This window comes from Nipponia nippon, unplaced genomic scaffold, assembly GCF_047370975.1.
Source record: "Nipponia nippon isolate SJK-2023a ecotype South Korea unplaced genomic scaffold, ASM4737097v1 scaffold_8, whole genome shotgun sequence".
Lineage (NCBI taxonomy): Eukaryota > Metazoa > Chordata > Aves > Pelecaniformes > Threskiornithidae > Nipponia > Nipponia nippon.
The window spans coordinates 3153417-3167211 of NW_028262402.1; the positions used below are offsets into that span (position 1 = coordinate 3153417).

A 13795-nucleotide genomic window follows, 5' to 3' on the forward strand; every position below is an offset into this window, starting at 1 on the left:
ACATCTTTAGCAAAAGAGGCCACACAAGCCACAAGCATGTTTCTGCAGTAACAAAGCCCTTCCACAAGTGCTCCAGCTAACACTCATGTCCCCCAGTGACAGCTCACCCTCTGCCACGGTCATGCTTCCAGCTCGTACCACTGTTAGTCCCACGCAGATGTTTATAGACATTTCTGGAACTCTTATTGAGTTACAAAAGGAAGTAGTTCCTCCTCCACCATATCACATGAAGCAGTTTCACATTTTCTTCCTTAGCTTTATCATAAAACTTTAATAGAGTAAGAAAAGTACTACCTCTGTATAAATTTGCACCAGGTTCCCTTACTCATGAGCCCTGACTACCCAGAGGTGCTCAGCTACATAGCATCAAATTTGTATTTTTCAGCACTGACCTTTCCTCTGGGCATCTACACTTATAACTGATAATTTTTAGTGTTGCTCCTTGACTGCCTGCTTATCTGCAGCTAACCCTCAAAATATAAGCAGTTTTGATTTTAAACTGAAGGCAATTACATAAACACATTGTGTCCTCATTTCCATGTAACAAAATAATTCAACCATGGCTAGTTACACTGTACTTAAACTGGTGTAAGTTGAGAACTAAAACTATCCTTCTGTGAAAGAGTGCAAGCTGAACACACAGATGTTCCTGCTGGAATATGAACTCCAAATATAGCTCCTCATTTGCTGCCAAGCACTGTCTTGCATCCTTTCATTACTCCAGCACCAAACAACATAACCACATAATAAGTCATCAGTACACACTATTTCTATATGTAAATATAGAGTCAGTTTGTTAACACTGGTTATGACTGACATCTTAAGGCATTATTATCTGCATGTGTTGTTCACAGACTTATGACCCCATCATCCAAGTAAACTTGACTCCATCACACTGTACTGATGGGAGATGCTCCACACCACAACACATGCTACAAGGTTTTGTATCAAAAAATCTCACAGTAAAGATCTAAAAGAGAAGGTGAAAGAAAACAGTTGAAAATAAAAGCTATACTGCATAAGCCACTTTTGGAATTGTATTCTCACTGGTGGACATTCATTCAATTGAGCAAAGCAAATGAATTTAGGAGTATATGTACTTTAAAAGGGCAAGAGACAGCTGACTAATTTTTAAGGAATTTCTTCAAAAGCTGGGAACGGAAAAGAACAGCAAACTAAGGTTAACTGAATATCCACTCAATTAATGGACCCCAGAAATTAATGCAGCAATTAAACAGCAAATGGACATTGCAATAAAGAATAAATCTTTCCCTCTCCTCTGTATTTATCCTAACACACTAGGGCATTAACTTAGCTACACTGAATAGCAGTCTGCTAGACAAACAGCAAATTAATTTTTACTGAATGTGTTTAATGACCTTCATTTCTTACATCACCCTGAGTATTGAGTGGTTCCTATAAAACCAAAGTGAAAAGATTCAACACTAATTCTAACATAACAGTACTGCTACACAGCTCCACTGTCTTACCACCTTGTTGATAACTAGGATTCCAAGTTAAGTTAAAAGGAGCTTAAGAGCTTTGCAGAAACCTTTCACTCACATTGCTTAGCCATTAAAGCAGAGGACAATATGGTAAAGGACCTGCTCATGACACTGTTTTCCCTTCAACTTTGTTTATTGATGTACTGAACATGAAAAAGTACAAAGGATCCAAACACAAAAGAAAACATGTACAACCTCTTAAATACTCAACAGAATATATTTTCTATTCCAACAGATGTGAATTAAGTCATACTATACAACTTCAAATAAATACCAGCCTTATATTTTACTAAGTGCTCTGATAAACACTGTAAAGTGAAGCCCAATTTACATGCCTTCTCATCAATGCCGTTAGTTGCTACAGTAGTATAGGAAAGAAGCATGTAGCTACTGTTTTCCCCACATTGGAAAGTTTGTGATTCCTATAGTATATACAATTCTTTAATGCAGAGGATTAGCTTTAACAACCTAAATGCACCTAAGAATGAGGAAGTGCTCAGGAAGCCAATTGATTTTTGAATAGCATTGAGTGGGTCAGCATGAAAACTCGCTTATTCACTTTAGCACGCGCTTCACAGTATATGTACTGTACTATACTGAAAAATTTATAACTACAATTTAAAAGAATAAGAACCAAACGCAACTGCAAAGATAGTGTACAACTATGTTATGCATAGAACATTGCTTTTTCTAAGGGGAAGCATATGAGCATCTCAGTTTATACAAAAAGCAGGACGTAACTACATAGTTGTCAGTGCATCCTGGTGAAGGCATCAAACCCTCAGCTTTTTTTTAAAAATTTAATTATAAGCTAGATGCTAATCAGAAAATATTCTGTATTTTTTTTTCTTAAATTTCTTCAATACATGGTAAAGACTTTTTCTATTTCCCCAAATAGTGATTTAAGCATCATACAAAGTTAAATTTCAATAGCATACAGGTATTTATGGTTTTTGTATGAAAAATGTAAGGAAATTTGTTCAAAACCTATGATATACTTGTTTTTTACCACAAACATATTTATAAACAAAAATGTAGCATCACCATAAACAGCTGAAGCTAGACTATCTACAGACAAAAATAGCAACAGATCTGATGCACTGTAAATTCAAGTCCTCAGGACAACAAAAATGAATAAGCAGACCTCAAGTAACAATGTTAATGCCATTTACAAAGAAAAAACTCATACAAAAACATTCAGAATTGAACATCACTTGGCATGTAACTTAAAAAATAAACTAAAATCAAAATTAGCTGAAAGGTTCATAACTCAAGGTCTTATTTACATTACACAAAGCTCAGGTGTTAGCCTTGAACATAACTTTCAAAATACCTCCAAATATACCCAACTCAGGCCACTTCTGCTGATTTGCTACTGCGCAAACCATACTCTATGTCTTTTCTTAAGACAAAACAATTCTTCAAACAATAGCAAGTACATCACTAAACACCATGAGCTCTATCTGAAGGGAATTCTTTAGGAAGAACAGATTTTTTTCCCCCATCTCTCAGTATTTTAAGTTTCCTGCTTGCTCTTATATTCTTTTTTTAAATTTTCATTTGTTTCAAAATCACAAATTAATGTGAGCCACCTATCACTTAATAACCAGGATGATCAAAGACTCCACTGATGATTACAAAAATGAAACCAACAGTGCATCCCATTGACTCTACTTCTTAATACAAAGGTCTCAAAAGTATTTCTACATCATAAATCTTTCTAAATTTTCCCCAACAATTGCAAATTTCCTGGTAAGATTTAAAAGCTCACTAGGTGTCATATGAAGAGATTTCTCAAAGTATTCAAGTCAAAATATTTGTTCCAGGACCAGTAAAAAGTTTCTCCAAATTTTTTTTTTTTTTTTTTTATAAAAATAGATGCTTTTTTAAACCCACATCAAAGAGGCTCTTATCTCTTTGGCAAGGTACTGCTTTACGAAAAGTTCTCCAGTATTCTTACAATAAGCTTTTATAATGTGTTCCCATTCCCCAACCCAAATGATAATTATAAAATAAATACTGCTTATAACTTTTATAAATAAAATGTAAACTTCAAATACTTTTCTTGAACAACAAAACAGCAATGCATTAAAATGTAAATTAAACACAAGGCAAATCAAGAAATAACAAAAAACCAACTTAAAAATGTAACACAAAGCCTCAATATTTACTCATAGGTTAAAGGCAGTCATGTAAAAAGAAAAAACTTCTTCCCTTAGCTGAAACATTTTAAAAGGTCCACCTTCTTCAAAGAAGGCAATAGAATATGCATTGTGACAGGTAAAAACCCTGTACCTCTTGTCAATATTCAAACACAAAAGATATTTAAGAAGTTTTAATTCAAATATTAGCAATAAAAAAATCTCACATATTCTTAGGATGCTAAGTAGTCATTTTATCCCCATTTCCACACTGGCATACAACAAAGGCATTTACTAATGCATAAAGCTTCTTGTAAATTGCCTTTGTTGTATAGTTTTCATGTATTAATGCACTGAGAATAACTTGTTAGGCTTTGTGCGTTTTGTTTGTTTTGAAGGAGACCTGCAATACTCTGTCCCCAAGGCGGTATCCATTCAGGCTGGCTATTGCCATCGCTGCCTCATCATAGTTTGTCATAGTCACAAATCCAAAACCTTTGCACTTGTTGGTGTTAAAGTCACGGATGACCTTCACATTGGTTACTGCTCCGAAGGGTCCAAACATTTGCCAGAGGATACTCTCATCAGCATCCGGGGCTAAGTTGTACACAAAAATGCACCATCCAGTTCCTGCATGTCCAGGGATATTAATTCCGGCCAAACTGGTCATTCCATCAATGGTCATTGGAGGAAACCTACTAAAAAATGGGGGAAACAAAATGGAATCATATAGTAGCTATTCACAGAAAATCCCAGCAAAGAAATTTCAAAATAAAAAAAGAAAGTGATACAAGGCCTTTCGCAGCATGAGCATGGTGGCCAGACTAATAAGGTAACATTGCAGTTAGGGGGGAAAAAAAAAAATATATATATTTGCACAAATACTATGTACAATACATACACAAGTAATGGGAACAGTACTAGGTCTGTTTGAAATGAAGTAACATAGAAAAACAAAAGAAAAGCATGCTATAAAACCAGTGAGGATTAGTAAGTCATTTGAAACAGGAATTCCATGGAACTGCTACAAAAGGTTTGTCTCTTTCACACATAATGCACAAAAAAATAATGATTTCAGCTGAAGTCTCAACATGCAAAAATCCAACATAAGTCTTACTGAAAGAGTATGCAAAAAAAATTAACAATAATTTGGTTAGTATGAACCTAACAGTCCTTTATTACCTCTTTACTCCATAAGCCATGTTAAGCAGATTGTCCAACCTGCAAAACATTTAGCAAAGTGTTCAGTCTTCAGACTTTTCCACTCTTTAATCTTAAGGAAACTTGGTATAGTACTGCCATGTCCCTTGCACTGTACAGAACTTCATGCAAAGTTAAAGCATCACCATGGAAAGAGCTGTGGCACCTTATTACACCTGATATAGTTAGTGAATACAAAATAGATGTTATTGTGTAGTATCCACAGCCATAAATAGTTCAGTTCAGAAAGTGCACCATTACCACAAGTTTGCCCTAAGTCAAATACTGTTAGCATAAAGTTACAAAGTCAGTGACCACCTCAGTGAAATTTTCCACATTACTAACTTGTTTTGGACGAAGACTCTACTGAGGCTTCTGACAGTTTGCTGACATGAATACCCGGACAGATGCAGGGTTTTGGAGCAGTAACAAATGTTAGAACATGAACTGCAAAAAAGATTTTCCATCTTCCTAATCTTTTCCAGAATAAAGTGTTTTTAGGATATATACACACACACACACACACATATATGTATTAGACTGTAAGCCTTCTCCATGTATTTCTTCCCTCACCTTCCCCCAAGCTGCTAAACTGTAGTATGCAACTGCAACTCTAAACCCTATGGAATTATCTAGCCAATACCCAGAACATGCAGTGCCTACCAGTCCTATCAATCTTATTCCCGAAGTTCCTTACAGTGCTTCTCTAAGAAAATTTCCGCCCTAAAGAAGCTCTGGTTTCTTTCTGGTAAAGCCCAGACATGTGAAGAGAAAGTCTTGTTAAAGGTTCTCTTCAGGACTCCACACAATATGAGCTTCGGTAAAAAAAGTGCACTTGATTTAGTTTTTAGCTTACAGCTACCTTACAGATCTGTACCTTATTGTGATTTCTCTCCAGTAATGAGCTATAGGATTTAAGAACCATTACTAGTATACAGAATCTAAACTCAAGTGCTGCAGTAAAAAAAACTTGAAAAAATATTTGGTCTTGTTTGCAGCTAAATAAAGGTCTTAAGCTACAGAGCATTATGATTCTGCTGTGAGCACGGTTTGTGGTATGCACTGACAAGAAAGCAAGCCACTGAATCCCTAAAAAAGCAAAAAAGAGAAAAAAAAATGCCTGACTACTATCAGAAGACTTAGTGTGGACGACAAAGGTCTACTGTCCTTAACATTTTGGGGGTGGAGAGGAAGGTGAACAGTCCCAGAAGCACCACCACTTACAGGTCCTTGCTGTAGAGCAGTTGGCTGAGGACTTCATACAGTAATGGTATCACTGTAACAGTTTTCATCAATTACCTGGATGACTTGAATATATTCTGGAAAAATTTTCAGGGGCATTCACTGGACAATTTTTAAAGATTCTTTAAGTTATACATCCTACAGAAACTGAGGAACAATTACATATAGCTGCTTTTGAAAGTCCAGCTCAAGATTTTTCTTAACAGAAGCATTGCAGTGATCCTATTGTTCTTTACTACTAAAGTTTATGCTGACTTTTTTTCAGGCCTCTGTCAACCATTAAGACAGACAGGGCAACTGTATCACGTAATCCTGTCTGAAATGTCAACAGCTAAATTTCTTGCATGCAAAAGACATGAAAGATCTGAAGCACTGGTGCAATCTGAACTATGTAGCCAGCAACAGAGCTGGAATGCTGCAACAACAGCAAAGCAAAGACCTAAAAACCAAAAGACAGATTTTCCTTTACAGTTATAAAAATCTAAAATTTGGCAAGGCTGTCTCTTTCAGAAAAGAAACAGAAGCCTGAAGACTTTCCCAGAAAAATTCTAAAAAAAATAAAAAAAATAAAATCTAGTTTTGTCTGCAATCCCAGTTTACCTTTTGACCAGGCAGTTCAACCTTGTTCTTCCTTCCACACTGATAAAAGTGATAAAGATTTTACTGTTCCTCTTCTTCACTATGGACTTGGTACCTATGCAGTGCTTTTTATTACCATTATACTTTTAAGTGGAGCAAATCACAGTATCTACTATGGTTGTTTCAGGCATTACTTTACACTTAGTATCTCAGGAAAAAAAAAAAAAAACAAACCAAAAAACTTTCCAGTGAAGTTTAAATGAGTATTCATATAAGTACACTTCCTTTTTACACAAAAATAAATCACAATCAAATAAAATTTTTAAGGTTCAAAGCCTAATGTTGCAGGACAGCGATAGTCTATTGAATGCAAAGAACTTTAGGTCCTATCCAAAGAAAAAACTCCCAAAGTTGGAGAATTTTTACAAATCATGATAGATCTACCTGCAGTACCGGTTAAATATGGATGCTATCCCAGCCAGTATCAGAGTAATACCGAACACAGCCAAGCAAGCATCAGGGAAAAAGTACACTCAGGAGAACTCAAGGAGTCAGCAGGCCAGACTTGCCAGAATATGTTGAATGCTATAACACACAGGCTGTACAACAGCTCCCTCATGATCTTATGTCATATAATGCACATGGGTCCATCCTGCATGTGCAACTTCTGCCCCTCTGCCCTGCCTATGGAACAATGGCAAGGCTACTTTTAGTCAACATTCAGCAGACTGTTTAAATTAACCTTTTTATTCCCTAAGAAATATTAAAAAAAATCCACCAAATAGTGAATAAAATTGGTTCTCTCTGCCCTTAGGGCAGAAAGCCTAGCCTAGTGCTGACCTTCACACCTATGAGGCACTTGGAGCACATAAGGCTGAAAAACTGAGAAAAAGAAGAATTCAGAAGTTCTGTCAGAATCGCAGTCTATGAACTCTGAACGTTCAGCCTAAAAGCAAGGGTAGCCAATGCAGAGCTTTTGAAGTCTGGTATATTCTCTTTGAAGACAACTGCCAGCTCATTCTATTTCTTGAAAAATAAAATAGAAACTATTTGTGTATATTACAGTTTAACACATTCCAGTCACACAGCCCAAGGGCAGAGGGTGGGAAGAAATGATCAAAACCACTGAAAAAAACGCGAGGTACTCATGAATGTAGATAATACAATACTTGTTTCACTTTGTTCTCACCATCTGTCCTTTTCAATATACTAAGTATCATAGGGAATTGTATGGCTGTAGTTTCAACACAATGGGAACATATATTCGCAAAAAACACATGCAGAAAATATCTGAATAATCTTCATTACAAAACTTTGTAATAGGAGAAGACAAAGTGTGGCATGCAGGATTTAGACAACTGACTAGACAAAAAACTGAACGCCAGAATGGGAAGGAAAGATAGGGGGTGGGGAAGAGGAGGCTGGCTGCAGCATGCCATATGGCTAAGAAGAAAATTGAATTGCCTAGGTCAATGTTAACTGAATCAACTTGCACATTAATCAGCAATAATCTAGGAAATTAAAAATAACCTTTAGAAAGAGAATTTTTTAGTGACTGTGTACAAGAAAGACGTGATCTCAGTTTAACTCTAATTAAGTAGGTTTATTAGATGCTGAAATTCTATCAATAGGATGGCACACATTTTTGCTTTTAGCTGTACTGTAGGACCATAGCTGAAGTTCAACATTTTCACGTGTTTCCTTCACACACAGAAATCAGAGAAGCAGGGAAGGGAAAGACTGGAGGGAAACAAACAGAGCCATGGGAACATGTGGCTTCTGGCACAGTTGCACACAAATATGTATCTGACTTACCTAAAACGTTGAGCCTGCTGAGCTAGAGGTGCTGGATACCTTCTGTTTGGAGAATGGTACAGCTGTGAAAGGATGGCCTGATTGGTTTTTTGGCTTGGATTGTTAGCAAACTTTACAGTGATGGGCTCTGTGGCACCTGGAGGTTTCTGGCCATTCAAGCCCTTGATAGCTTCTTCTGCTTCAATTCGCTTGTCAAACCGGATAAACCCCACGCCCCTTGATACCCCTGCACATGGTGAAGGAAGCATATAATAATTAATTCAGAGACTCTGGAGTATTAGATGTTAATGTTTGATTTTCACAGCCAATTGCTATGTTAATGGCCAATTGCTGTGAACACATGATAATTTTGAGCTTATTAGAACTGAGCTTTTGCTCAAAGATATAAGACTTTTCTACTGTAATTTTTTTTTTTTTTTTAAATTTAACTGACATAAGATACATTGTGTAGAAGGCTTGGAAGGTTGAAGGAAAACACAGTGCAGACAACTTAAACATAGTGAGTCAAATGATAATTCTGAAACAAAGCAATTTCAGGGGGGCTGGAGGTGAACCCAGAACCAGCTGCACTGTAACCTCTGTTCAGTTCATGCTGCTCTGCAGTATCTAAATTCACAGAAATTCTGTAAATAGCTTAGTCATCTGCTCCCTAGCAGCAAGAAATAGCTTATGCTCTCCTGCAGCACCCATTTGAAGTTCACTTTAGAGCAAATATGCTGTGAGGACGAAGAATGGAGTGCAGGTTCTAGATTGGGAATGGGAATTATAGCCCTGTTTTAACAGTCCATGGTTACCTCCAAGTAAAAGATTCCGTTTCAGCATACCACCATACTTTTGTAGGTGTTATTTTGGAAGGAAATTTTTCTTGGGCCATGGATTCTTCCTTGGTATAGGAAAGTCAAAGACAACATGCAATGGGATCAGTAAGTGTTTATATATAGAAGGTCTCAGGAACACTGCACCTCAATCATTTATAGTGTGGCTTAAATATAAACACATTGAAGGGTCAATAGTTGAACCAATTAACCAACTAGCCAACACTGTTTAGTTGCATGCTTTGTTGTAATATTCCTACATCTGTTTAGAGGTCCCTTATATTTTGGTTCATGAATAAACAGTTTAGACACTTGTCCTCACTTGAGAAAGACGTCAGCAACAAGAAATGTATTCTGTTCATAAACAACGATAATTCAAACCATCAAAGTGACAATGAGCAGGAGTAAGAAAGCTTTAAAGAGGCAAATGTCACAGCTTCAACTTTGCATTTTTCATCTGTCAGTTTGTGTCACAACCTCATTATTCATATCATTTTGAGTCTACCTCTTCCAAATTACTAAGAAGGAGGCAAGAAAGCTTAAACCTGAACAACAGTCTATGCCAGAGAACTACTGTGCACATAACTGGGATTTATAAGTACTTGGAATTACAGAACACATTTAGAAGTTTGATTACATTTACTTATTTGGCCCATTTGTCAAATCCCACTGTTTCTATGCATGAACATACAGGAACATACTGTAAACACCTATTTATTGCACAAAGACTGGAAATTTGACCTGCAAATCTGTTGCTTCCACAAGTCACTATTTGACCTTTAGCTTTCCTTTCCCTGCTTCTCTACACTCTCACCAACTCACACTGTTAAAACACTCCATAAGTATTATGTGTCAATATTGTGATTTCTGTTAACATAATGGAATTGCAAAGTAGTATATATGAGGCCATCTATAGGTCAGCCAAGTGTCAAACACTGGCATGCACAACCCTTTCAGACTAAGACCATTTGAAAACTCCTACAGCTGAAAGCTGTTTGTCACCCATGATAACATGTGCCTTTGACAAGGTACAACTATACAAAAAATGAAAGCTATCTTATTATTCAGTGAATAATTATGTGAGTAAATGAATTCTTCCGCCCAACACCTCTAGTTTTTTTAGAAAGATGAGAATTCGGAGAGCCCTGCTCCTTTGTATGTTGCTTTGCACACTCAATACTTCTGTCATGTACTTGGCAACTCATTTGATTGCTTATTTTTGGAACAGCCCTGATGGAAGCAGGTGAGGCAGCAAATTATAAAGCTTCTCAAGATCAGCCATTTGAGTCAGCAAAAACAGATGCATTACTGTCCAAGTCTGAAGAGTAACCACAAAGTGCCACTGACACCCACTCACTGGTTAAGATGCATACTGTAACAACGCAACTAACCTGCTAGAGTTTAGGTCTTCTCCCGAGGAACACAAAGTTCCTGTTATTCAGTATGCCCAAAGTTAATGAAGCAGCCTTGAAAATGGTCTTAACAGCAATTACCAGTCTGGGTCTTTTGTAAGCCTAGCCTCAGAGAACCAGCTGTACATTTCTGCATAAAATTTTATTTTTATAAAAAAAGAAGTGTTTAATAGCATTTCATAAGGCGCATAGGGACTATTTTCACGCAGCAGCTTGGAAAGGAAGATTATAGCAGCTGTAAATTTATTACAAGCCATAAAACAGGCTTCAAACCTGCACCTTCAGGGTGGAAATGACTCAAGCTGGCTCAGTACACTCCACAATCTATTTTTGTCCATGCATATTTATGAACAATTCCAGCAGAAAATTGCATTTTCTGGCCTACATACACCTTTCGTACATTCTAGAGACAAGACAATCATACTAAAAGGTGATATATTTCTTAAACTGCCAGTCCAAAAATGAGAGGAAGTGCAAAACTGCCTACTTACCAGTGACTTGGTCAACTAAAATACGAGAAGTAATAATGCGTCCGTATTGGGAAAAGAGCTGTTCCAGTTCTTTCTGGGTCATTGTTTTTGGAAGTCCACTAACATACAAATTTGCATCTCTGATAGAAGCCGAACTTGGTCGCGCATAGGAAACCTTAGGAAAAAAAGTAAAAAAGCTAGAAATAGAACACTTTAAAAACAGCTGAAATAGGACAGTGTCATTTTTTCTGACACATTGATATATTTTTAAGGGCAGCCAGAAAAGTTACCTTGCAAAGCCAGTTAAGGGTTTTTTTTGGTGCTGGCTTCTGTGAAAACACTGAACATAGACAACATAAACCACACAGCAGAGGCTGACTATATGAACTCATACATAATTTAAGGAATACTTTCAAAGGAGAAAACCTAGGTAGACACTCCAGCAAGCCTTGGTGGAGAAAGTGTTCTCAGTTAGCATACTATAAGATTAAAAAGACAAATTTAAGAACATCCAATAATGTTTTCCTTTTAATTATCATTAAAAAGCATTAAAAAAATACAAGGAATAGAGATTTCACTTTGATATCTAGGTCAAAACCACAGAAAGACAGTCCAAAGCACTTAGAGGTTTGGAAGTGTTTTTCAAGTGCAGTGCTCTTTGTACGTGTGTTAAGCTTGCTATCAAACGACACACAATCATTCATGAGGTCAAGATAAACTCTGCTACATCACTTTTATAGGCCAAAGAATGAGTGGTAGAAGTAGAAATGCAACTCACATTTTGGCTGTTCAGCAGCAATTTCTACAACACAGAGGTCTTACAACCAAACGCCAAGTAACCGTGAGTTTCTCAGGTCCTTTTGGACAGCAGTTTTTACCTGTTGCCTCAAGGTGTCGATCAGAAATATTTTATTAAAATTTTCCATTAGATTCTTCAACCCTTAGACACATGCTACAAAAATAGCAAGTTGAAGAGTTCAGTACTTCCCACTGAAGTCTGTAGAAGTGTTTTATCCTTATTACAGGAAAGATTATAACAGAACATCCCTGCCTGTGAAACAGGACAGGACAAAATACTTTATTTGGGGTTTTAACTGTACAAAATGTAAAGGTAAAAAGGAGCCTGAAGAGGTGGTCAGATTTATCTCCTTTCCTTCCCTCCCTGCAATGCAGGATCAGTCAACTCTGGGCAGCTGGAACTTAAACTCTGTAATGTATCTTTTGCCTAATCCTTTGACATTTATTTTCAAATCCACCCCTGTCTCATTTCCATGCAGATCAGCAGACTCTTAAGACTCCTATGGAAGCAAAGCAAAAAAGGCAATTGAGACAGAGCACTCTGGAGGCTAACCAAGCAGTGCCCTGAACACTGCTGTGATCGTTACACATTCTACCCAGAGGATTTGTGCAACATATCTTCCAAAGCTGGCTGAACAGGGCTGACCGACAAAACCTGTAGCTGTCCAGGATAACACACTATCCAACCGAGCCCTGCGAGCCACGGTGCCTTGCTCTTTTAACATGACAGCCACAAAAGAGCTAAAGACCTGTGTTCAAAGTGCTTGTCTTCTGATCTCCCAGACAGGCAGCTGGGAATAACCTCAGCCTTTTCTCCTAATTTACTTTTTTTTGGTGAAGATGTGCAAGTTTAATCATAATAGAAAAGCTGCCAGTGTCCAGTTTTACAGCAGGAATGACAGAATTTCCCAGTTTCCATACAGTTTGTTTCAACTCCAGTAAAGCTGCACTGAAGAACAGTTTATTTTCCATTGGAGGGGAGCCCACTGAACTAAAGATTACTTAGTCCTCTTTCTTCTGCATGCCCCCTCACTTTTTCGTATTCTTAGAAATATGCACTAGGGAACTGTCCACAGAAGAGCTCATGAAAATTACCACCATCAAGGTGCCAGATAGAAAGACACAGACCCTTTAGCAAAAATGGACTCAGTGTCTATGATGCTAAGTGTAAAAAACCAACAAACCAAAAAAAGACCCCAGCACATACTTAAAAAATATTCCTGACATCTGGTCATAGCAGGAATCTGCTATTTGACTCTGGACAAATCTTTCCACCTCAGCTTCCCATGTCACAGGGACCTCTTCTATAATCCAGTCACATACACTGGCAATGGGTATTCTCCAATAAGTTACAAGTTCTTTTTTTTTTTTTCCCTTTAAAAAAAGACTGGTATCTCTTGTGATTTTTTTCAAGATACAATGCGAAGAGAAAGTAGTAGTACATTTTGTAGACTAGCTGGGAATTGATATATTAGATTTTCTATTTTGACTTGATTCTTGCCATTTAAGAGAGTCAACATAGGATTATTCCTAGAAGACAATATCAACTACTAGCTAGAGTCAGATTGACACAGCAGGAGTGTTCAGGATTAAGTGCCTGTAACCTGCCATAGGAAGCCTCTCAATCAAAACTGTAATAGTAAAAAGTGATTATGGCCATTCTGCAGTATCATAAGCAGTTTATCCATATACTATGCAGCACCACTTTGAATTACAGCAATGATGGAATCTTGTAATCTACTGGAAACAAGACACCAGATAATAGATGTTACAAGAACAGCAGTCGTGTTCCTGCACATGACAGGATACTTGATTCTC

At 37.2% G+C, this 13795-nt stretch overlaps 1 protein-coding gene across 13 annotated transcripts in view; it reads right to left on the reverse strand.

Moving 5' to 3' along the window:
- Positions 1-1640: 1640 nt before the first annotated feature.
- The window catches only part of ELAVL2 (ELAV like RNA binding protein 2), a 103224-nt gene continuing 91069 nt past the window's right edge, over positions 1641-13795 (reverse strand). For 10 of the 13 annotated variants that reach the window (XM_087742282.1, XM_087742291.1, XM_087742290.1 and 7 more), the window contains 4 exons: positions 11201-11354; positions 8483-8708; positions 4829-4867; positions 1641-4344 (listed from right to left, as the gene is read on the reverse strand). In XM_087742282.1, the coding sequence (XP_087598408.1) occupies positions 4014-4344; positions 4829-4867; positions 8483-8708; positions 11201-11354 (750 nt within the window). In that variant the 3' untranslated portion in view covers positions 1641-4013. The remainder of the gene's footprint in view (positions 4345-4828; positions 4868-8482; positions 8709-11200; positions 11355-13795) is intronic. The other 3 variants (XM_087742288.1, XM_087742285.1, XM_087742289.1) reach the window with 2 other exon arrangements.